At 44.9% G+C, this 23254-nt stretch overlaps 1 protein-coding gene across 2 annotated transcripts in view; it reads right to left on the reverse strand.

Annotated features, from left to right (window-relative positions):
- The window catches only part of LOC120913124 (rho GTPase-activating protein 20-like), a 105580-nt gene that overhangs the window by 45158 nt on the left and 37168 nt on the right, over positions 1–23254 (reverse strand). For both annotated transcript variants that reach the window (XM_040322843.1, XM_040322844.1), the window contains exon 2: positions 13035–13114. In XM_040322843.1, the coding sequence (XP_040178777.1) occupies positions 13035–13114 (80 nt within the window). The remainder of the gene's footprint in view (positions 1–13034; positions 13115–23254) is intronic.

Genomic DNA, 23254 nt, shown 5'->3' on the forward strand with positions numbered 1-23254 from the left:
TAACACGACTGGTATTGAACGTCCCTTTTCTAGTGCTGTTGTACGTGTTGTACGTCACCGCGTTCTTGATGTTCGGAATTCCCGACAACATTTGTGTGACCGTGTGTATGCAAGACAAGTTTGAGCCAACATCCCTTGGAAATTTATCCACGGTTTTGTTGTCGAAAATTCAGAGCTTGTGTACGTGGCATTAGGGGTTCACACAGGGCTGCATATAAGCGTCCGTTTTGCGTTAAGGCCCACCCGCAGAGCAGCTACATATATGTGTGCACCCGGAATCAAGGGGTTACAGAGGAACTTCACCCCCCCCCCCTTAACTGTATAGCCTGGTTGTTCCCCAAAAGCATACTCACAAGCCTGGGGATCCAGCGGTATTCTCTGGATCTGCCTCTTGTGTAGCACACCCAGCCCCCACACCGTCACTTCTTCTGATGTCACCCGGTAGGATGTGCAAGAGTGGTGCATCGTGGGAGCAGCTGCAAAGTTCTTCAATAGACAGGCCCCCGATGAGGTGGTATGGGACTTCCTGATGTGATGTGGGCAGGAATTTTTTCTCAAAGAATAGGTGCAGGAACTCCCTCCTTCTGAGTCACCTCTTGTGTCCACCCTCTACCCACCTATGAGCACCATTCCTTGGTTCCAACCCTCTACTTACCTCTGAGCACTATTTGTTGGTTCCACCCCTGCCTACCTCCGAGCACCATTCTTTGGTACCACTCCCTACCAACCTCCGAGCAAAATTCCTTGGTTCCACTCCCTACCAACCTCCAAGCACCATTCCTTAGTTCCACTCCCTACCCACCTCTGAGCACCATTCCTTGGTTCCACTCCCTACCAACCTCCGAGCACCATTCCTTGGTTCCACTCCCTACCAACCTCCAAGCACCATTCCTTGGTTCCACTCCCTACCAACCTCCGAGCACCATTCCTTGGTTCCACTCCCTACCAACCTTCGAGCACCGTTCCTTGGTTCCACTCCCTACCAACCTCTGAGCACCATTCCTTGGTTCCACTCCCTACCAACCTCCGAGCAGCATTCCTTGGTTCCACTCCCTACCAACCTCCGAGCACCATTCCTTGGTTCCACTCCCTACCAACCCCCGAGCACCATTCCTTGGTTCCACTCCCTACCCACCTACGAGCACCATTCCTTGGTTCCACCCCCCCTACCCACCTCTCAGTAATGGATAAAGAACCAAGTATCAATTTGTGGTGCTAAGTAATTTGTATGTAATTTGTTAATGATAGGAAGTAAAATAGATCCCCTGTAGCCAGCAACAATGGAGCACCCTCAGCAACAATAGACTCTGAACAGCTAGCAGCAATAGACCCCTCCATCCACAGTAGATGTCTCCCAGCAATGATTGTCTGGGAGTAGCCCCCCAGCACTAATAGATCCCCCACCAGCGGCAACTGACCTCCCCAGCAACAATAGATCCTTCCACTGAAAAAATAGATCCTCTCCAGCAACAATAGATCCCCCAGCAGCCAGCATCAATAGACCCTCCAGTACACCCCAACACCCCTTGCCATTACATCACATCTGCATTCCCCTGCATCCCTGCTGGATGTGGGTATCCCATAAGGTTGTTGGCACATCATTCTGGCCAGAAATAAGGGTGTAAAGGGGGGGTCCCCAAAAGGGTATCCCCACCAATTCTCGTACTATTCAATATTTATCTCCGCCCCCTTCTCGAAATCATCAGTAACCAGAATTTACTCTACCATTCCTACGCGAATGACACCCAACTTTATTTCCGTATCCCCAACAAAAAGGATCATTATCTCGGACTAGAGAAATGCCTCACTCTGATAGAGAATTGGATGACAGAGAGTTACCTTAAACTCAATGGATCAAAAACAGAACTTCTCCTGTTTCACGCCAACCGAAAAAGACTCGCCACGACAACATAGACACCCCCGCCCATTTTGGGACAAACCATCACCCCTAGCACCAAAGTCAAAAGTCTTGTAGTCACTTTTGACTCCGACATGACTATGGATGCACAAATAAGTTCAGTAGTCAGCAGATCCCACCATCTGCTGCGTCTACTACGTAGACTCATTCCCTTTATCCCAAAAGAAGACATAGCAGTCGTGGTGGGAACGATAATCAACTCCAGACTCGACTATGCAAACGCCCTTTACCTCAGGCTCCCAAAATACCAAATCGCTCGTCTACAAGTCGTCCAGAATACGGCGGCACGACTTGTAACAGGAAAAAAACCATGGGAATCAATCTCTCCCTCCCTTAGATCCCTTCACTGGCTGCCCGTAAAAGATCGAATCACATTCAAGACACTCTGCCTGACGCACAAATGTGTACAAAACAGTGCACCCCAATATCTATGCGAAAAATTAAAATGTCACAACCCCAATCGCGTCCTCCGATCTACCAACCAAAATCTACTCCAAATACCCAAGGCCCGATACACGTCCAAAGGAGAATGAAGATTCGCAGTCCAAGGGCCACGACTATGGAACCCTTTACCAACCAGCATCCGATAGGAAGGGAATCATCTGGCCTTGAGAAAAAAACTCAAAACCCATCTATTCTGAAGGCAAAAAATAGTAGGAAATGGATACCAATCGCCTTGAGGCGATTCAGTTCGCATATGTAGCGCTATACAAGTTTCTCACTCACTCAACATAAAATCTATTTCTGTTAGAGAAATGGGACAGGAGGAGAATTATATAAAGGTGACAGGGTGCGTAAAGTTCATTGCAGTAGAGAAACAACCAAGGTTCTTAGCTCACTCCACTTTCTAAAAACTAAAAAACAGGTTTTGGCTGGACACAAAATAAACCCCCCATCATGACCTGATCTATATATGGACAAATGTGTAATTTTAGGTTTTCCTTGGATTTTTTCAATGTGAATAATGGTCCCTCCACCAAATTAGTATTCAAGGACCAGGCGAAGTTAGAGTCTTGCGATCTCTCAAGAACGTCTCGGTGCAACCTCCTAAAAAAAATTCCACTGCCAAAATAAACATCCCCAAAACCAGACAACGCTGTAATTTGGAAAACGAGATCTGAATCCAGAACAAAAGGTTAAAAGGTGTCGATATCAAAGAATTCTAAAAAGGTAAGCTCAGGAAAGAGACATCGAACGGGTACAAGAACACAACAAGAACAGCCAGTCTTGGCTTATTACTGCTCGGCGCACTGCGGAAATGGGAAATTGGCATAATGGGATTCTGTTCTAAAATCAGAGTTGGCAATAACACAAATTGTAAATTCTAAGTAAATGCAGAATTCCAAGCAGGAAAACCAACAGGATGCCTGAAGCATTTTATTCTCCAGAGTATGACTATAAAACAACAGGAAAATAACAGGCCTCCATGAAACTGTTATAAATGTAATCTCATCTTCAGTTCTGCCTATCTGACCTTGCGCTGTCCTTGGTCACGCCTTGCTTTCCAAGTTATGAAAGGACATGCCTCAGCCTTATTGCAGCTTGTGACAGATGCTCGAAATAGCATTTCTTCACTTTGCATGGAAGGATATAACTTCACGGAAAGTTGTAGATAAAAACAAGCATCGGTATTTGTAAAAGATAACAGAAAGGAAAGAGCAAAAATGAAGCGTCCTCACCCTAAAATATTCTATCAGTACCAAATTCCAAGAAACCTATTATAAAGTCTTAACCTGATGGTACAGAACCTCGACAATCATCCATAAATACAGTCATTCCGCGTACACACGATCAATTTTCGGCATGTAAAAAACAACGTTTTAAAAAAATGTCATTTAAAATGATCGTGTGTGGGCTTCACCTCATTTTTCGGCTTCTGAAAAACAACAAAAAAAAATTCGAACATGCTCCATTTTTTAACGACGTTTTAAACAATGTCATTTTTCGTGCATGAATGCATGAATCTATGTATTGTTTTTCAGTGTCGGTGCGGGAGCGAGAGGGGGCGGCGCTCCTCCACCCTCTATGGACACACTGCCATTGTTCACCAGGGAAAGAATTCTTCGATCATCCACCACAGTTGTTTCCCGTGGTCTTCCGGGTCTTTTGGTGCTGCTGAGCTCACCGGTGCATTCTTTCTTTTTAAGGATGTTCCAAACAGTTGATTTGGCCACACCTAATATTTTTGCTATCTCTCTGATGGGTTTGTTTTGTTTTTTTCAGCCTAATGATGGCTTGCTTCACTGATATTGACAGCTCTTTGGATGTCATATTGAGAGTTGACAGCAACAGATTCCAAATGTAAATAGCACACTTGAAATGAACTCTGGACCTTTTATCTGCTCCTTGTAAATGGGATAATGAGGGAATAAAACACACCTGACCATGGAACAGCTGAGCAGCCAATTGTCCCATTACTTTTGGGCCCTTTAAAAGTGGGAGGCACATATACAAACTATTGTAATTCCTACACCATTCACCTGATTTGGATGTAAATACCCTCAAATAAAAGCTGAAAGTCTGAAGTTAAAAACATCTTGTTTGTTCTAAATCCATTGTGTTGTAGAGAGCCAAAAAGATTAGAATTGTGTCGATGTCCCAATATTTATGGACCTGACTGTATAACCCAAACGGTTCTAACAAATGCTGGTGGGGCCACCCGGAGGAAGGCTCGCTACTCCATGTATTTTAGTCTTCTCCAAAACGTCTCCAAAGTCAGAGAACTTTCTAAAATAATGTACGGACTATCATATCCCAGGTGACCCGGCTTTCTTCCTCCTACATCACCACTAATACATAACAGAAATCTATCATTTGCCACCTTTTAAAAGCCAGAGATGATGATGACAGCAATACACATTGTCTACTGATGTCACCAGGAGGAAATCCGTCTTGAAAATTGCCATGCAGCTGTTACAAGAGGACATGGAGACAGGAAGCGGCTGCAAAGAGGCTGCAGAACTGGCATGCAACTATGGATTGAAAAAAAATTGGAACAACCAACCATCTTTAACATTTAACATTTAAAAAAAATTGCAGTTGGTTCACAACCAACTGCCATTTTTACTGATACACAGTGCTTTAGCACATTCATTCAGATGGGATTTACATGTATTATAATGAGTGTTAGTCATGTTGGAACTTTGTTTTTATTTCCTACTTTAGTTTTGTATTGAATTATGAAAAACTAAAAAAAAACGATGTACCGTATTTATCGGCATATACCGCACACCGGCGTATAGCGCGCACCCCAAGCTGAGGTGGGAAGTTTAGGGAAAAACTTACATTTTGGATGTCTTGCCATCGGCAGCCTTGTCCGGCGTCCGTCTGCGGCCTTGCGCGGGTCCGTCCAGCCTTGCACGGGGTCTGTCTGCTGTCTTGCCCGGCATCCATTGGCGGCCTTGTCCGGCATCCGTCTGCGGCCTTGCGCGGGGTCCGTCGAGCCTTGTGGGTGTCCGTCTGCGGCGGGGTCCGTCGAGCCTTGTGGGTGTCCGTCTGCGGCGGGGTCCGTCGAGGGGTTGCAGCGTCGTGTGTTTGAATATGGCGTGCTGTGCAGAGCCGGATTTCCTGCGCACTCGGCTTTACTCGGCTCCTCACGGCTCCTCTCGCGTGGCTCTGGGCGGAGCCGAGCGTGGCCGAGTGCGCAGTACACTCGGCTCGGCTCCGACAATGTCGGAGACAGTGGGGATCGGGGGGGTATCGGCGTATATCGCGCACCCACGATTTTCCCCTGATTTTAAGGGGAAAAAAGTGCGTGGTATACGCCCGATAAATACGGTAAATACTATTTTTGTTAAAATGGCAGTTTGGTTCTGATACACAGCAAGCTCATTCAGTTGGTTTTTACATGTATTTTAATAAATGATATATTGGCACTTTGTTTTTATTTCCTACGTCTTTTTTTATTGAATTTTCTTGCAAAATTATGAACATTTTTTAAAAATTACATTAACATTTAACAATAACATTTTTGAAAAATGGCCATTCCAACGCTTTAGCACATTCATTCAGATGGGATTTACATTTGTTAGGTAGGCATTTCGTTTTTATTTCCTACTTTTTTTTTTTATAAAATTGTATTGCAAAATGATGGAAAAAAGACAACTTTATTATAATTTGACCAAAAAATGACATGCAAATACCATTTTTTTTTAAATGGCAGTTTGGTTCTGATACACTGCTTCAGCAAACTCATTCAGTTGTATTTTAATGAGCGCTATATTGGCACTTTGTTTTTATTTCCTACTTTTTTTTTATTTGAATTTTCTTGCAAAATTATGAAAAAATGTAAAAAAATTACAACTTCATAATAATATGACAAAAAATGACATGTAAATATTGAGATAAAAAGAGAGATGGTGGTATTGTTCTTCTCTCCCAAATAGTTTTTCTTCCTTTTGACATGTAAATATTATATTTCTTTTAACAAACTTATTCAGTTGGTTTTTACAAGTATTTGAATGAGTGCTATATTGGCACTTTTTTTTTATTTCCTACTTTTTTTTATTGAATTTTCTTGCAAAATGATGAAAAAAAAAACTACAACTTTATTATAATTTGACAAAAACATTACATGCAAATTAAAAAAAAATGTCAGTTTGGGTCTGATACACAGGGCCAGATTCACATAGAAAAGGACAGGCGCAGCGTATCAGAGATACACTACGCCGCTGTATCTTACCTGGCTCTAAGTCAAATCCAGGAAGAATTTGCGCCGTAAGTTACGGCAGCGTAGTGTATTTCTGGCGGCGGAATTCAAATCGGCGGGTAGGGGGCGTGATTCATTTAAATGAAGCGCGTCCCCGCGCCGATTGAACTGCGCATGCTCCGTTTCGAAATTTCCCGCCGTGCTTTGCGCGAAATGACGTCGCAACAACGTCATTTTTTGAACTTCGACGTGACTTACGTCCATCCCTATTCACGGACGACTTACACAACAAAAAAAAAAATCAAATCTCGACGCGGGAACGACGGCCATACTTTAATATGGCAAGTCTATGTATACGCCGCAAAATACCAGCTTTAACTATACGCCGGAAAAAGCCGACTACAGACGACGTTAGAAAATGCGACGGCCGCGCGTACGTTCGTGGTTCGCCGTAAACAGCTAATTTGCATACCCGCCGCGGAAAACAACGCGAACTCCATCCAGCGGGCGCCAAAGTATTGCACCTACGATCCAAAGGCGTACGGAGCCGTACGCCTGTCGGATCGAACCCAGAAGCCGTCGTATCTTGGTTTGAGGATTCAAACTAAAGATACGACGCGGGAAATTTGAAAGTACGCCGGAGTATCAGTAGATACGCCGGCGTACTTGCTCTGTGAATCTGGCCCTCAGTGCTTTAGCAAACTCATTCAGTTGGTTTTTACATGTATTTTAATGAGTGCTATATTGGCACTTTGTTTTTATTTCCTACTTTTTTTTATAGAATTTTCTTGCAAAATTATGAAAAACAAAAACAAAAAAACGACAACATAATATGACAAAAAAATTACAAGTAAATAAAAATTTAGAAAAATGGCGGCTCTGATACACAATGCTTTAGAACACTTATTCAGTTGGCTCTTACATTTATTTTAATGAGTGCTATTTTGGCACTTTTTTATTTCTTATTTTTTCAGAATTTTATTGCAAAATGAAAAAATAAATAAAAATAATTAAAATTTTTAATTAAGCAGTCACCTAATTTAAAATTTACAAGCCACTGAAACCCACACAGAATATTTATATTATGAATCCTAAATCCTAGGATAGCCCACACGTGCGATGTTCTTGCGGTTTCCATGCCTCGCAGAGCCCGGAGCCAACGCCGCATATTTTTGGGCTGCAACTTTACAGTGGAAATATTTTCTAACAATGCATTGTCTTTGAAATCAAGTTAATAAGAAAAAAAAGGAAACTACTGGAGGAAAACAAAATACCGCAGGGGATTACATGAGTGCGATATTGTAACACTGGCTTTTTCCTTTTCTGTACTGTTATAAACTTTTGGATGATTATAAAAGCTTAACAAAATAAACAGAACAAAATAACACAAAAGATACCAACATAAATAACCCACAAGATGAAAAAATAACCGGATTCAACCTCACTATATATTCTATAAGTAGGGCTTTTTTTGGGAATGTGGGGGGGATGCAGCTCCAGCACCTCCAGCACTGAATTATGTAATGGCAAGGGGTGCTGGGGTTTGCTTGAGAGTTAATTAATGCTGGCTTATGGGAGATCTATTGTTGCTGGGGGTTCTATTTTAGAGAGTGGATTCTATTTTTCCTGGGAGGTTATGTTCCTGGGGAGGGTTACCAGCAAATGCCCAATTCCTGATCTCCAGCATATGTGCTGGAGATATGCATATGTGAGGGACATGGCTAGAGGGACATGGCTGCATATGTGAGGGACATGGCTAGAAGGACATGGCTGCATATGTGAGGGACATGGCTAGAGGGACATTGCTGCATATGTGAGGGACATGGCTAGAGGGGACATTGCTGCATATGTGAGGGACATGGCTAGAAGGACATGGCTGCATATGTGAGGGACATGACTAGAGGGACATGGCTGCATATGTCAGGGACATGGCTAGAGGGACATGGCTGCATATGTGAGGGACATGGCTAGAGGGACATGGCTGCATATGTGAGGGACATGGCTAGAGGGACATGGCTGCATATGTGAGGGACATGGCTAGAGGGACATGGCTGCATATGTGAGGGACATGGCTAGAGGGACATGGCTGCATATGTGAGGGACATGGCTAGAGGGACATGGCTGCATATGTGAGGGACATGGCTAGAGGGACATGGCTGCATATGTGAGGGACATGGCTAGAGGGACATGGCTGCATATGTGAGGGACATGGCTAGAGGGACATTGCTGCATATGTGAGGGACATGGCTAGAGGGACATTGCTGCATATGTGAGGGACATGGCTAGAGGGACATGGCTGCATATGTGAGGGACATGGCTAGAGGGACATGGCTGCATATGTGAGGGACATGGCTAGAGGGACATGGCTGCATATGTGAGGGACATGGCTAGAGGGACATGGCTGCATATGTGAGGGACATGGCTAGAGGGACATGGCTGCATTTGTGGGGGGACATGGCTGCATTTGGGGACACATTTAAAAAAAGTATCGGTATTCGGTATCGGCGAGTACTTGAAAAAAAGTATCGGTACTTGTACTTGGTCCTAAAAAAGTGGTATCGGGACAACCCTACCAGTAAGAATCCAAAAACAGTAATGCCGCGTACACACGGTCGTTTTTCAGCATGAAAAAAAACCCGTAATTTTTCAGCATGTCCAAAAAACGACGTTTTTCCAACTTCATCATTAAAAACGACGTTGCCCACACACCATCGTTTTTGAAAAATGATGAACAAAGCGCGGTGACGTACAAAACGTACGACGGCACTCTGAAGGGGAAGTTCTATTCGCCTTTGGGCTGCTTTTAGCTGATTCCTTGTTAGTAAAAGACGATTTGCGCTTTTTTGTCTGTTACAGCGTGATGAATGTGCTTACTCCATGATGAATGGTAGTTTTACCTGAACGAGCGCTCTCGTCTCATAACTTGCTTCTGGGCGTTTAAAACGTCGTTTTAGCCCACACACGATCATTTTTTACAAGCCGAAAAACGACATTTTAAAAATGCAAAGATCGCAAAAACTGCTCTGGCAGTGAAAGGGTTGAGCACCAATGACAATCATACAGAGAACATTAAGCGGATTAGACAAGATATGCAAATGTTCAAAAGTCACTGAAAACTTGGGAAGGAATGGATGAGCGATCGTTCTACTGAAACGTGATACGAAAATCTCGCTCCTTATGACCGGCTGGCTAAAGAAACTCTTAGTGAGAAATAAACAGCCAGAGGAATCATTTATACAAAAACGCAGACAGATAAACAGAATGAAGAAGCGTTTGGCCGCTCTCGTCTCTCGATTCTTGTCTCTTGTCTCTTGTCTCTCGTCTCTCGATTCTCGTCTGTCGTCTCTCGTCTCTCGATCCTTGTCTCTTGTCTCTCGTCTCTCGATTCTCGTCTGTCGTCTCTCGATTCTTGTCTCTTGTCTCTTGTCTCTCGTCTCTCGATTCTCGTCTGTCGTCTCTCGTCTCTCGATCCTTGTCTCTTGTCTCTCGTCTCTCGATTCTCGTCTGTCGTCTCTCGTCTCTCGATTCTTGTCTCTTGTCTCTTGTCTCTCGTCTCTCGATTCTCGTCTCTCGATTCTCGTCTGTCGTCTCTCGATTCTCGTCTGTCGTCTCTCATCTCTCGTCTCTCATCTCTCATCTCTCGTCTGTCATCTCTCGATTCTCATCTGTCGTCTCTCGATTCTCGTCTCTCGTCTCTCATCTCTCGTCTCTCATCTCTCATCTCTCGTCTCTCCTCTCTCGATTCTCGTCTCTCGATTCTCGTCTCTCGATTCTCGTCTCTTGTCTCTTGTCTCTCGTCTCTCGATTCTCGTCTCTCGATTCTCGTCTCTCGATTCTTGTCTATCGTCTCTTGATTCTCGTCTCTCGTCTGTCGTCTCTCGTCTGTCGTCTCTCGTCTGTCGTCTCTCGTCTGTCGTCTCTTGATTCTCGTCTCTCGATTCTCGTCTGTCGTCTCTCGTCTCTCGTCTCTCGATTCTCGTCTGTCGTCTCTCGATTCTCGTCTGTCGTCTCTCGATTCTCGTCTGTCGTCTCTCGAATCCACGTCTCTCGTCTCTCGATTCTCGTCTCTCCTCTCTCGATTCTTGTCTCTCCTCTCTCGATTCTCGTCTCTCGATTCTCGTCTCTTGTCTCTCGATTCTCGTCTCTCGATTCTTGTCTGTCGTCTCTTGATTCTCGATTCTCGTCTGTCATCTCTCGTCTGTCGTCTCTCGTCTGTCGTCTCTTGATTCTCGTCTCTCGTCTCTCGATTCTCGTCTGTCGTCTCTCGTCTGTCGTCTGTCGTCTCTTGATTCTTGTCTCTCGTCTCTCGATTCTCGTCTCTTGATTCTCGTCTCTCGATTCTCGTCTCTCGTCTCTCCATTCTCGTCTGTCGTCTCTCCTCTCTCGATTCTCGTCTCTCCTCTCTCGATTCTCGTCTCTCCTCTCTCGATTCTCGTCTCTCCTCTCTCGATTCTCGTCTCTCGATTCTCGTCTCTTGTCTCTCGTCTCGAGATTCTAGTCTCGAGATTCTTGTCTGTTGTCTCTTGATTCTCGATTCTCGTCTGTCGTCTCTTGATTCTCGTCTCTCGTCTCTCGATTCTCGTCTATTGATTCTCGCCTCTCGTCTCTCGATTCTCGTCTCTCGATTCTCGTCTCTCGTCTCTTGATTCTCGCCTCTCGTCTCTCGATTCTCGTCTCTTGATTCTCGCCTCTCGTCTCTCGATTCTCGTCTCTCGTCTCTCGATTCTCGTCTCTCGTCTGTTATTATTTAGGAAGGAAAATGATTTTTCTTTGGCCCGAGAGATCAGAGAGATTCCCTTCAAGCCCGTTGGGTCAACTTTTTTTTTTTTAAATCAAAATGTAGGGGGGTCTTAAATCAAAACGACGTTTATTGAGCATAAGATAAAAAAAATTACATTCAGGGTAGTAAACGGTGCAACATGCACCACAAGCAAGGATACAACCCAATGTCAAGTGTACGGACATATCAGACACAATAAAAGAAAGAGCTGGTTACATGTGCAATTGCAGACTAACGTGTGAGGATAAAACAAAACAAGGCAAAAAAAAATAAAAAATTACAGGACGGATTCGAGGAACACCCCGTTGGGTCAACTTATGTGTGCAACAAAGTCACATGGAAGGGACAAGAAGGCGTGTCCAATAAAGACGGTATTTACTGACACATAAGATGTGTGATTAAAGGGACTCTACATTATATTCTAATATATTCTATTATCGGGGTCCCTAAAGTTGTCAGTGTGAGGGCCACATCATAAGTTTTACAAATACTCACAGGCAGGTTTAAAAATGTATAAAATTGAAATGAATGAATACTTTGTCTGTTTTTCATAATCAGTATAATATACTTCAGAACAAAAGAGAAAAACATCAGGGTCCCCATCAGAGTCCCCCTTACATCAGGGTCCTTATCAAAGTCTCCTTTACAGCCAGGTCCCCATTAGGATTCCCGTTATTATAAAGTCCCCCATCAGAGTCCCCTCAACATCAGGGCCCCCATCAGAGTTCCCTTTACATCAGGGCCCCCATCAGAGTTCCCTTTACATCAGGGTCCTTATCAAAGTCCCCTTTACAGCCAGGTCCCCATTAGGATGCCCATTATTATTGGGTCCCCCATCAGAGTCCCCTCAACATCAGGGCCCCTATCAGAGTTCTCTTTACATCAGGGTCCCCATTAGGATCCCACCTAATATTTAGGACCCCATCAAAGTCTCCCCTTACATCAGGGTCCCCCATCACAGCCACCCTTACATTAGGGTCCCCATCAGAGTACCCTTTACAACGAGGTCCCTATTATGACCCCACTTATATTAGGGTCCCGTAGAAGGAACTCCTTACATCAGAGTCCCCATCAGAGTCCCTGTTACATCAGGGTTCCCATCAGATTTTCCTTTACATCAGGGTCCCCATTAGAATCCTCCCTAATATTCAGGTCCCCATCAGAGTCCCCCCTTACACCAGGGTACCCATCAGAGTCCCCCCCTTACACCAGAGTCCCCCCTTACACCGGTGTTTTCATCAGGGTCTCCATTAGAATCACCCCTAATATTCAGGTCCCTATCAGAGTCCCCCCTTACACCAGTGTTTTCATCAGGGTCCTCTTTATATAAGGGTCCCCAACACAAAGCTCCTTACATCAGTGGCCCCATAAGAATCCCCCCCCCCTTACTCCAGTGGTGTTCATCAGGGTGCCCAACAGTCTCCCCTTACATCAGGATCCGAATAAAACTCCACGCCCTTAGGGGCGCTGGTCCCAACAGCTGCCCTGTCCCTATAATAACTAAAGATGGACCCATCACAGGCTGTAGAAGACCTTCGGCTTACATTCTTTGAACTGGTGGTCCTGCCAGTAAGTAACACACTTTCTGTCCCATGGTGAGAACTTACTGTACTGTTTCTATAGAGGAGCAGTGTGATTGGAGGAGGTAAGTAGCACAAAGATGTGGTTAGCTCCTTTAACTCGTTTACCTGGAATGTTCCTTGTTCTTGCTCAGGGCCCTGCCGATGGCGGACGCAGAACGTCTTCTTTGCACCGAGGCTTTCATTTTCTGTATAAAAAGCAACGATGGAAATACTGTTAGCACAACGAGACAATTTACTGAATAAAACACACAAAAAATTCAAAAAATTCAAAAATTTGACAGCATATTGTTTGGGCTCAATGGCAGAAACTTAAAAACAAGAAATGTTTGTTCTTATAATGGCTAAAATCAGTTTAGTATCTAGAGCAGGGGTCTCCAGATTTTCTAAACAAAGGGCCAGTTTACAGATCTTCAGGGGGCCGGATTGGCCAGTGGGTGTGGGCAACGTCTTATGCCGTGTACACACGATCGGAGATCCCGACAAGAAAACCGTGGATTTTTTTCCAACGGAATTTTGGCTCAAACTTGTGTTGCATACACACGGTCACACCAAATTCCGACCGTCAAGAACGCGGTGACGTACAACACTACAACGAGCCGAGGAAAATTAAGTTCAATGATTCCGAGCATGTAGGGGGGGGGGGGGCTGTATGGACTATATTGTAGAGGGGGTCTGTAATGTAGGGGGGTCTGTATTGTAGAGGGGGTCTGTAATGTAGGGGGGTCTGTATTGTAGAGGGGTTTTGTAATGTAGGGAGGTCTGTAATGTAGGGGGGGGTCTGTATTGTAGAGGGGGTCTGTAATGTAGAGGGGGGTCTGTATTGTAGAGGGGGTCTGTAATGTAGGGGGGTCTGTATTGTAGAGGGGGTCTGTAATGTAGGGGGGTCTGTAATGTAGAAGGGGTCTGTATTGTAGGGGGGTCTGTAAATGTAGAGGGGGTCTGTAATGTAGAGGGGGGTCTGTATTGTAGAGGGGGTCTGTATTGTAGAGGGGGTCTGTATGGGCTATATTGTAGAGGGGGGTCTGTATTGTAGAGGGGGTCTGTATTGTAGAGGGGGTCTGTAATGTAGGGGGGTCTGTATTGTAGAGGGGATCTGTAATGTAGGGGGGTATGTATTGTAGAGGGGGTCTGTATGGGCTATATTGTAGAGGTGGTCTGTAATGTAGGGGGGTCTGTATTGTAGAGGGGGTCTGTAATGTAGGGGGGTCTGTATTGTAGAGGGGGTCTGTAATGTAGGGGGGTCTGTAATGTAGAAGGGGTCTGTATTGTAGGGGGGTCTGTAAATGTAGAGGGGGTCTGTATTGTAGAGGGGGTCTGTATTGTAGAGGGGGTCTGTATTGTATAGGGGGGTCTGTAATGTAGAGGGGGTCTGTATTGTAGAGGGGGTCTGTATTGTAGAGGGGGTCTGTAATGTAGGGGGGTCTGTAATGTAGAGGGGGTCTGTATTGTAGAGGGGGTCTGTATTGTAGAGGGGGTCTGTAATGTAGGGGGGGTCTGTATTGTAGAGGGGGGTCTGTATTGTAGAGGGGGTCTGTAATGTAGGGGGGTCTGTATTGTAGAGGGGGTCTGTAATGTAGGGGGGTCTGTATTGTAGAGGGGGTCTGTATTGTAGGGGGGTCTGTATTGTAGGGGGGTCTGTATTGTAGAGGGGGTCTGTAATGTAAAGGGGGTCTGTATTGTAGAGGGGGGTCTGTAATGTAGAGGGGGTCTGTATTGTAGAGGGGGTCTGTATTGTAGAGGGGGTCTGTATTGTAGAGGGGGGTCTGTAATGTAGAGGGGGTCTGTATTGTAGAGGGGGGTCTGTAATGTAGAGGGGGTCTGTATTGTAGAGGGGGGTCTGTAATGTAGGGGGGGTCTGTATTGTAGAGGGGGTCTGTAATGTAGAGGGGGCTCTGTAATGTAGGGGGGTCTGTAATGTAGAGGGGGTCTGTAATGTAGGGGGGTCTGTATTGTAGAGGGGGTCTGTATTGTAGGGGGGTCTGTATTGTAGAGGGGGTCTGTATTGTAGAGGGGGTCTGTAATGTAGGGGGGTCTGTATTGTAGAGGGGGTCTGTATTGTAGAGGGGAACTGTATTGTAGAGGGGGTCTGTATTGTAGGGGGGTCTGTATTGTAGAGGGGGTCTGTAATGTAGGGGGGGTCTGTAATGTAGGGGGGTCTGTATTGTAGGGGGGGTCTGTATTGTAGAGGGGGTGTAGAGAAACCCCAAGGACCAGACAATACCAATCCTGGAGTACACCAGAAAAGGAACTGCTTTATTTTTAGAAAAACACTGAATTTATACAGCAAACCATCAGATCAGGACTACTCCCATTATTTCAGACAAAGGTCACCTTACACAGTAAAGATAGTCCTATTATCATAACAATGACCTCCTTAGACAGTCCGGATCCCCCATAGGACTAACTTGCATAAGAAGCCACAAGCAAATAGTGACCAGCCCTGTCTGGATAACTTAAAGGGTTAGTAAAGGTTTTATTTTTATTTTTTTAAATAACAAACATGTCATCCACTATGCAGTTCGTTTTGCACAGAGTGGCCCCGATCCTCGTCTTCTGGGGTCCCTCGGCGGCTGTCTCGGCTCCTCCAAGCAAGAGCTAACCCCCTTTCTAGGAAGTGCTCTCCCAAGGGGGTTAGCTTGCGGGCGTGCTCCCGTGTGATACAGTGGCGGCCATAGCCGCCAAGTGTATCACTCGGCCCCGCCCCTCGGCTGCGAGAAAAATGAATTTCAATGCTTCCGAGCATGCGTCGACTTGATTCCGGAATTCCATACAGACGAACTGGTTTTCCCGATAGGAATTTTTGTCGGAAAAAGTCCAATGGGGCACACACACAGGGTCGGAATATCCAACGAAAAGCTCCCATCTGACTTTTTCCATCGGAAATTCCGACCGTGTGTACGCGGCATAACTGATCTCCACCCAGGGCCGATCCTAGAGTTACAGACGCCTGTGTGCAGAAATATTTCTGACGCCCCCACATGGGCGTGGTAATTTTTCTAACTCCTCCCCATTACAAATGTTTCTATGGCAATGACTCAACCACAGAGATGCTCCCCCACAAAGTCTTCATTACCCTGGGATCCTTACATCATCTCTTAACAATAAACAAAATACAGGAAGAGAAGCAGAGTACTTTATTGGGACCTGGAGGGGGGGCTCTCTGATGGACACAGAGAGGGCTTCTGTTAGAGAGTCTGTTAGAAAGACCCCCAGACATACTACAGACATGATACAGTCAGAGACTGCAGACTTAGTACAGGAGACGATCAGAGACTGCAGACATAATACAGGAGATGGTCAGAGCAGTGGCGGCCCATCCATAGGGGGTGCCCGGGCGCCGCCCCCCCCCCCTCCTGTAGTCATAAAAAAAAAAAAAATGGGCCCTTTAAAGCTTTTAAAAATTCGTTTTGTAGCTCCGCGCAAATTTCATACACTCATGCATTGCATGAGTGTATGTTATTGTGGCCAGCCTATTCAGATAACCGGACATTGGGCGCCGATTATCTGAATAAGGACAGCTGGTTGGCTGTGCGGAAGTGCCTATCAGAGCCAGCGGCTCTGATAGGCTTTCCCAGTACAGCCCTTTAAGCTCCCGGATGTCTTATCCTCGGAACGTAGTGGGCTACGTCCCTTGGATAAGACTGACGGCCGTCTCAGCCAATCAGGTTCACTGATTCTGGTTATAAGTAACCTGATTGGCTGAAGCGTCATCGAGGGCGGCAGAAGACATCGAGGGACCGTGGAAGGAGGATGGCGAACCCCAGAAAGGTAAGTGCCAGGCGGGGGGGGGCAATCTGACTGGCAGCATTTTACAGGGCACAATGGGGAGAATTGATGTGGGGACAATTGATGTGGGCAAAGTGGGGACAATTGATGTGGGCACAGTGGGGGACAATTGATGTGGGCACAGTGGGGACAATTGATGTGGGCACAGTGGCGACAATTGATGTGGGCACAGTGGGGACAATTGATGTGGGCACAGTAGGGACAATTGATGTGGGCACAGTGGGGACAATTGATGGCATGGCACAGTGGCTGCATTTGATGGCACAGTGGCTGCATTTGGCATGGCACAGTGGTGACAATTGATGGGCACAGTGGTGACAATTGATGGCATGGCACAGTGGTGACAATTGATGGCATGGCACAGTGGCGACAATTGATGGCATGGCACAGTGGCGACAATTGATGGCATGGCACATTGGCTGCATTTGACGGGCACAGTGGCTGCCTTTGATGGGCACAGTGGCTGCCTTTGATGGGCACAGTGAGGCTGCAATTGTCCATAGTAAAGGAGATGGTCAGAGACTGCAGACATAGTAAAGGAGATGGTCAGATGCTACAGACATAGTACAGGAGATGGTCAGAGACTGCAGACATAGTAAAGGAGATGGTCAGAGACTGCAGACATAGTACAGGAGATGGTCAGAGACAAACGCCTATACTGAGAACACTAGTTCTGGACGGACACAAACAAGGAGAGAAGGAGGGAGGGAGAACTCTGCCACTTCGGCTCCCCCCCCCCCCTCAGGCGCCTGGGTGCAAAGCACCCTGTGCACCCTGCCTAGGATCGGCCCTGTCTCCTCCCTCCATCTCACCCTCCATCTCACCCTCCATATCACCACACCAACCAGGGGGATGGATATCCACCAAAGAAAAATGAATTTGTAACACAGGAGCCAAACTAAATACGGAGCTCCAAATCAAAGCCAAGATCTTGTGCAAGATCGTTAGAATTTCATGGCATTTACTGACTTCTAAAACATTTATTTATTATTTTCTTTTTAATGTGGTCAACAAGGATCAGTGCTGACGTTCGGGATTGCCCATGTTCTACAAATCTCAACGGGAGATGTGTTCTTATAAACCTTTCACGCTTCCCACCAAGTCATTCCAAACTGGGAGCTGTTCCTTCTGGCGAGGCCATATTGGGTAACGGACTTTGACGGGGCTTCGATTTTCAACCTGTCACTTGGACGGATTCATCAACAAATCTTTTGTCTTTGTTATGTTCCCAAGGCAACCCGTCGTCGCTCGGTTCGCTTTGGGCTCCGCGCTGTAACTGTGCATTATCTGTCAGCTAACTGCCAGCTCCAGATCTGTATTTCTTGGCACAGAAAGATCTTAATATTGTTCATTTTAAACCCATTTATGGCTTAAAGCAACATTAAATTTGTCTTGTTTTTAATCCGCTCCAGATAAATACTCCTTTTTAAAGATATATTACACCATGTCCAAGAAAAAAAAAAGTACAAAACATGAAAACACACAAAAACAGAAGAATAAACTAACTAATATAATAAGAATACAGAAATCATTGAAATATTTACAGTGCCTTGCGAAAGTATTCGGCCCCCTTGAACTTTGCGACCTTTTGCCACATTTCAGGCTTCAAACATAAAGATATAAAACTGTAATTTTTTTTTAAGAATCAACAACAAGTGGGACACAATCATGAAGTGGAACGAAATTTATTGGATATTTCAAACTTTTTTTAACAAATAAAAAACTGAAAAATTGGGCGTGCAAAATTATTCAGCCCCTTTACTTTCAGTGCAGCAAACTCTCTCCAGAAGTTCAGTGAGGATCTCTGAATGATCCAATGTTGACTTAAATGACTAATGATGATGAATGGAATCCACCTGTGTGTAATCAAGTCTCCGTATAAATGCACCTGCACTGTGACAGTCTCAGAGGTCCGTTTAAAGCGCAGAGAGCATCATGAAGAACAAGGAACACACCAGGCAGGTCCGAGATACTGTTGTGGAGAAGTTTAAAGCCGGATTTGGATACAAAAAGATTTCCCAAGCTTTAAACATCCCAAGGAGCACAGTGCAAGCGATAATATTGAAATGGAAGGAGTATCAGACCACTGCAAATCTACGAAGACCTTGCCGTCCCTCTAAACATTGTTTTCCCCCTAAATAGCTTCCTTTACCTCAGTGCAGTCCTCCTTCACTTACCTCATCCTTCCATTTTGCTTTTAGGTAAATGTCCTTATTTCTTCTGAGAAATCCTCACTTCCTGTTCTTCTGTCTGTAACTCCACACAGTAATGCGAGGCTTTCTCCCTGGTGTGGAGTGTTGTGCTCACCCCCTCCCTTGGACTACAGTTACGTTAGGCTTTTTCCGGCGTAAAGTTACCCCTGCTATATGAGGCGTAGCTAATGTTAAGTATGGACGTCGTTCCCGCGCCGAGTTTTGAAAATTTTACGTCGTTTGCGTAAGTCGTTCGCAAATAGGGCTTTGCGTAAGTTACGTTCATGTCGAAACCAATGAGGCTTAGCGGCGTAATTTCGAGCATGCGCACTGGGATTCTTTCACGAACGGCGCATGCGCCGTTCACAAAAAAAAATTAAAATACGCGGGGTCGAGTGGAATTTAAATAAAACACGCCCACAACATCCCCATTTGAATTAGGCGGGCTTACGCCGCCACACATACGTTACGCCGTCGTAACTAAGGGCGCAAGTTCTTTCTGCATAAGGAACTTGCGCCCTAAGTTACCGCGGCGTACCGTATGTGAGCTACGTTACGCCTCGCCGGCAGATACTGCAATGTATCTGAATCCGGCCCACAGCCTCCGAAATGTGTTGGGTTTGGAATCAATTTGTTGTAAAGAACTAGCTTTGAGCACATTAAGGCCACTAACTGAATTCCTCTTTTTAAGAGCCTTTTTTTTGCCCTTTTTTATTAAAAGAAAGTAAAAAAAATAAAATAAAATTATCAGTTTTCTTCACAGAGTCTTTCATCATTTATCTTCCATCCAAACAACAAACAACGTTGAGCTTCCTGGCCTTTAGTCTGGTCCCATATAGCTAGATTCAGAAAGATTTACGCCGGCGTATCAGTAGATACGCCGACGTAACTCTGAATCTGCGCCGTCGTAAGTTTAAGTGTATTCTCAAACTGAGATACACTTAAACCTAGCTAAGATACGACAGCCTGCGCCGTCGTATCTTAGGGTGCAATATTTAGGCTGGCCGCTAGGTGGCGCTTCCGTTGAGAATATGTAAATGCCTAGATACGGCAATTCACAAACGTACGTGTGCCTGTCGCAATAAAGATACGGCCATATGTTAGGTATGGCCGTCGTTCCCGCGTCGAAATTTGAAAATTTGTAAATGAGCAAGATACGCCGATTCACGAACGTACGTACGCCCGTCGCAGTAAGCTACGCTATTTACGTAAGGCGTTTTTCCGGCATAAAGATAAACCACCAAAAAGATGGCGCAGCCCATGCAAGGTATGGACGACGGAACAGCCGTCGTATTTTACGTTGTTTGCGTAAGCATACGTGAATGGGGCTGGGTGTAGGTTACGTTCACGTCGAAAGTGATTCTGAGCATGCGCGCGCATGCGCCGTACGAACGGCCTTCATTTACATGGGGTCACGGGTAATTTAAATGTAGCCCACCCACTACATGCCTACTTTGAATTAGGCGGGGTTTACGCCGGCCCATTTGCGCTACTCCAACGTAACTTACGGAGAAAGTGCTTTGTGAATACTGGCCTTGCCTCGCTATGTTACGTCGGTGTAGTGCAAATGAGATGCGCTACGACAAACTAAAGATGCGCCCTCCTACGTGAATCTGGCTAATATATGTGTAAGATCTGCGTAAATTGACGGCGCTATACAAGTACCTGTAATAAATAAATAAAATAATATCAGAATGGGGATGAGTTAGGGCCCCTTCTACATTTATTACAGGAAGGAAGAAAAACAATTACCCAATGAGGATACAGACAACAACACTTCTCCACTCTATCCAACACTAAAAAGAAGAAAAAGTTTTGGATAGATGTTTACTTTAATCACTTGGCGCCCAGAAGACGTCATATGACGTCCTGAGCTTTGTGGTGGTATATCTGGATGATGGGGACAGCTACGGGCATCATTCAGATATTGCCGTTTTCAGCCAGCGATTCCAGAAGAACCATAACCATAAGAACGATCATAGCGGCTGTTCCTCCACTTGACCGTTCTTATGGGCGGCGAAAGGGGACGTCCCCCCCCTCCCACCACCCTCCGGTGCTTCTCACGACTCACCGCTGCAATCGGTGAGTCGGAGACAGGATCCACCAGCCCCGGGTCGCTGGAGTCTCTATGATCGTCGGAGGTCGGGCGCGATGTTATGACGTCATGCCCGGCCTCTACATTTAAAAAAATGGCACCACTTTGGCTGTGAAGCGGTGATCGTTTCTTTTTTTTTTTTTTTTTTTTAGTCTTCCCAGCCTAGTGGTGAGATGTGGGGTCTTTTTGGCCCCATATCTCACTGTAAAGAGGTCCTGTCATGCCATATGCCATATTCCTATTACAAGGGATGTTTACATTCCTTGTAATAGGAATAAAAGTGATACATTTTTTTTTTAAAGTGTCAAAATAAAAAATAATAAGTGCCCCTGCCCCCGTGTGCTCGCTCGCAGAAGTGAACGCATACGTAAGTCTCGCCCACATATGAAAACTGTGTTAAAACCATACAAGTGAGGTGTCGCCGCGAAAATTAGAGCGAGAGAGATTATTCTAGCCCTAGACCTCCTCTGTAACTCAAAACATGTAACCAGTAAAAAAAATTAAAGCGTCGCCTACCGAAATTTGGCGCCATTCCAGCGTGTGCAATTATGAAGCGTGACATGTTAGGTATCTATTTACTCGGCGTAACTTCATTTTTCACATTATGCAAAAAAATTGCGCTAACTTTACTGTTTTTCTTTTTAAAGCACGAAACCTTTTTTTTCCCCCCAAAATCAAATGAGGAACAGGGGGGCGTGTTTTATGTAAAATAAGCATGACCCCACGTAAATGACGCTTTTTTCGTACGGCGCATGCGCGCGCATGCTCAGTATCACGTCGAATTTTCAAATTTAATTACGCCCGCTCAATGCCTAGACAACGCGAACGTAATTTATGCAAAGCCCTATTCGCGAACATTTTACGCAAACAATGTAAACGACGGAAAATTCGACGCTGGCCCGACGTCCATACCATTGCGTATGCCTCATAGAGCAGGGGTAACTATACGCCGGAAAAAGCCTTACGCAAACGACGTAAAAAAATGCGCCTGGTGGACGCATGTTCTGAGAATCGGCGTATCTAGCTAATTTGCATATTCTATGCAGAAATCAACGGAAGCGCCACCTAGCGGCCGGCCAGTGTAAATATACACCTAAGATCCGACGGCGTACTAAGACGTACGTCAGTCGGATCGAGCCCCCATTCTGGCGTATCTTGTTTTGTGGATACAAAACAAGGATACGCCGGAGCATCCTAGAAGTTACGCGGCGTATCAATAGATACGCCGACGTAACTTCTTCGTGGATCTGGCACATAGTGTTTGGGGGTTCTATGTTATTTTTTTTGCAAAAAAATTGGAGGAGCGAAGTGTCAGAATTGGCCTGGGCTTCAAGTGGTTAAATATTAAGTACAGCTGCCCTTCGAAGACAAGAAGAATTTCTCCAGAGCCTCAAAAGCATGACAATTATACGTGTGTCAATATATAAAACAGACAAGGGGGACATCTTATATCATTTTTCTTCTTCAAAACCCATTTTGCTAAGTGATGAGTCTAATGCAGTAGAAATGCTTTTATTTGCATTAGATAAGGCTATAAATAGAGCTAAGTCACCATTGGTTACACTTGTTGGCTACCTATGAGGCTTGGCACCATCATTAAAAATGTAATTACCAACATTTTAGAATTGTCAGAATAGATGAGTGAAAAGTTTGTTTAGTTGTGGTTTGGCCAGATTTATTAAAAATTTTCAGAACTTCCAAAATTCTGAATTTTTGGACTGGAATTCCCCTTGAAGTTAATGAAATACAAACTAAGCTACAAAAAAAATGAAAGGCTATAAATAGAGCCAAGTCACCATTGGTTACATGTGGTGGCTACCAATAAGGCTTGGCACCCCCATTAAAAATGTAATTACCAACATTTTTTAATTGTCAGAATAGATGAGTGAAAAGTTTGTTCAGTTGTGGTTTGGCCAGACTTATAAAAAATTTGGGAACTTACAAAATTCAGAATTTTTGGACTGGAATTCCCCTTGAAGTTAATGAAATCAAAACTAAGCTACAAGAAAAAATGAAAGGCTATAAATAGAGCTAAGTCCCCATTGGTTACATGTGGTGGCTACCGATGAGGCTTGGAACCCTCATTAAAAATTTAATTACCAAAAAGTTGTCGGAATAGATGAGTGAAAAGTTTGTTCTGGACTGGAATTCATCTTGAAGTTAATGAAATCAAAACTAATGCCGCGTACACACGACCATTTTTCGGGTTCTAAAAAATGAAGTTTTTTTTTTATGTCATTAAAAACGATCGT

Source organism: Rana temporaria, chromosome 9 (genome assembly GCF_905171775.1).
Source record: "Rana temporaria chromosome 9, aRanTem1.1, whole genome shotgun sequence".
In the NCBI taxonomy this organism is placed as follows: Eukaryota; Metazoa; Chordata; class Amphibia; order Anura; family Ranidae; genus Rana; species Rana temporaria.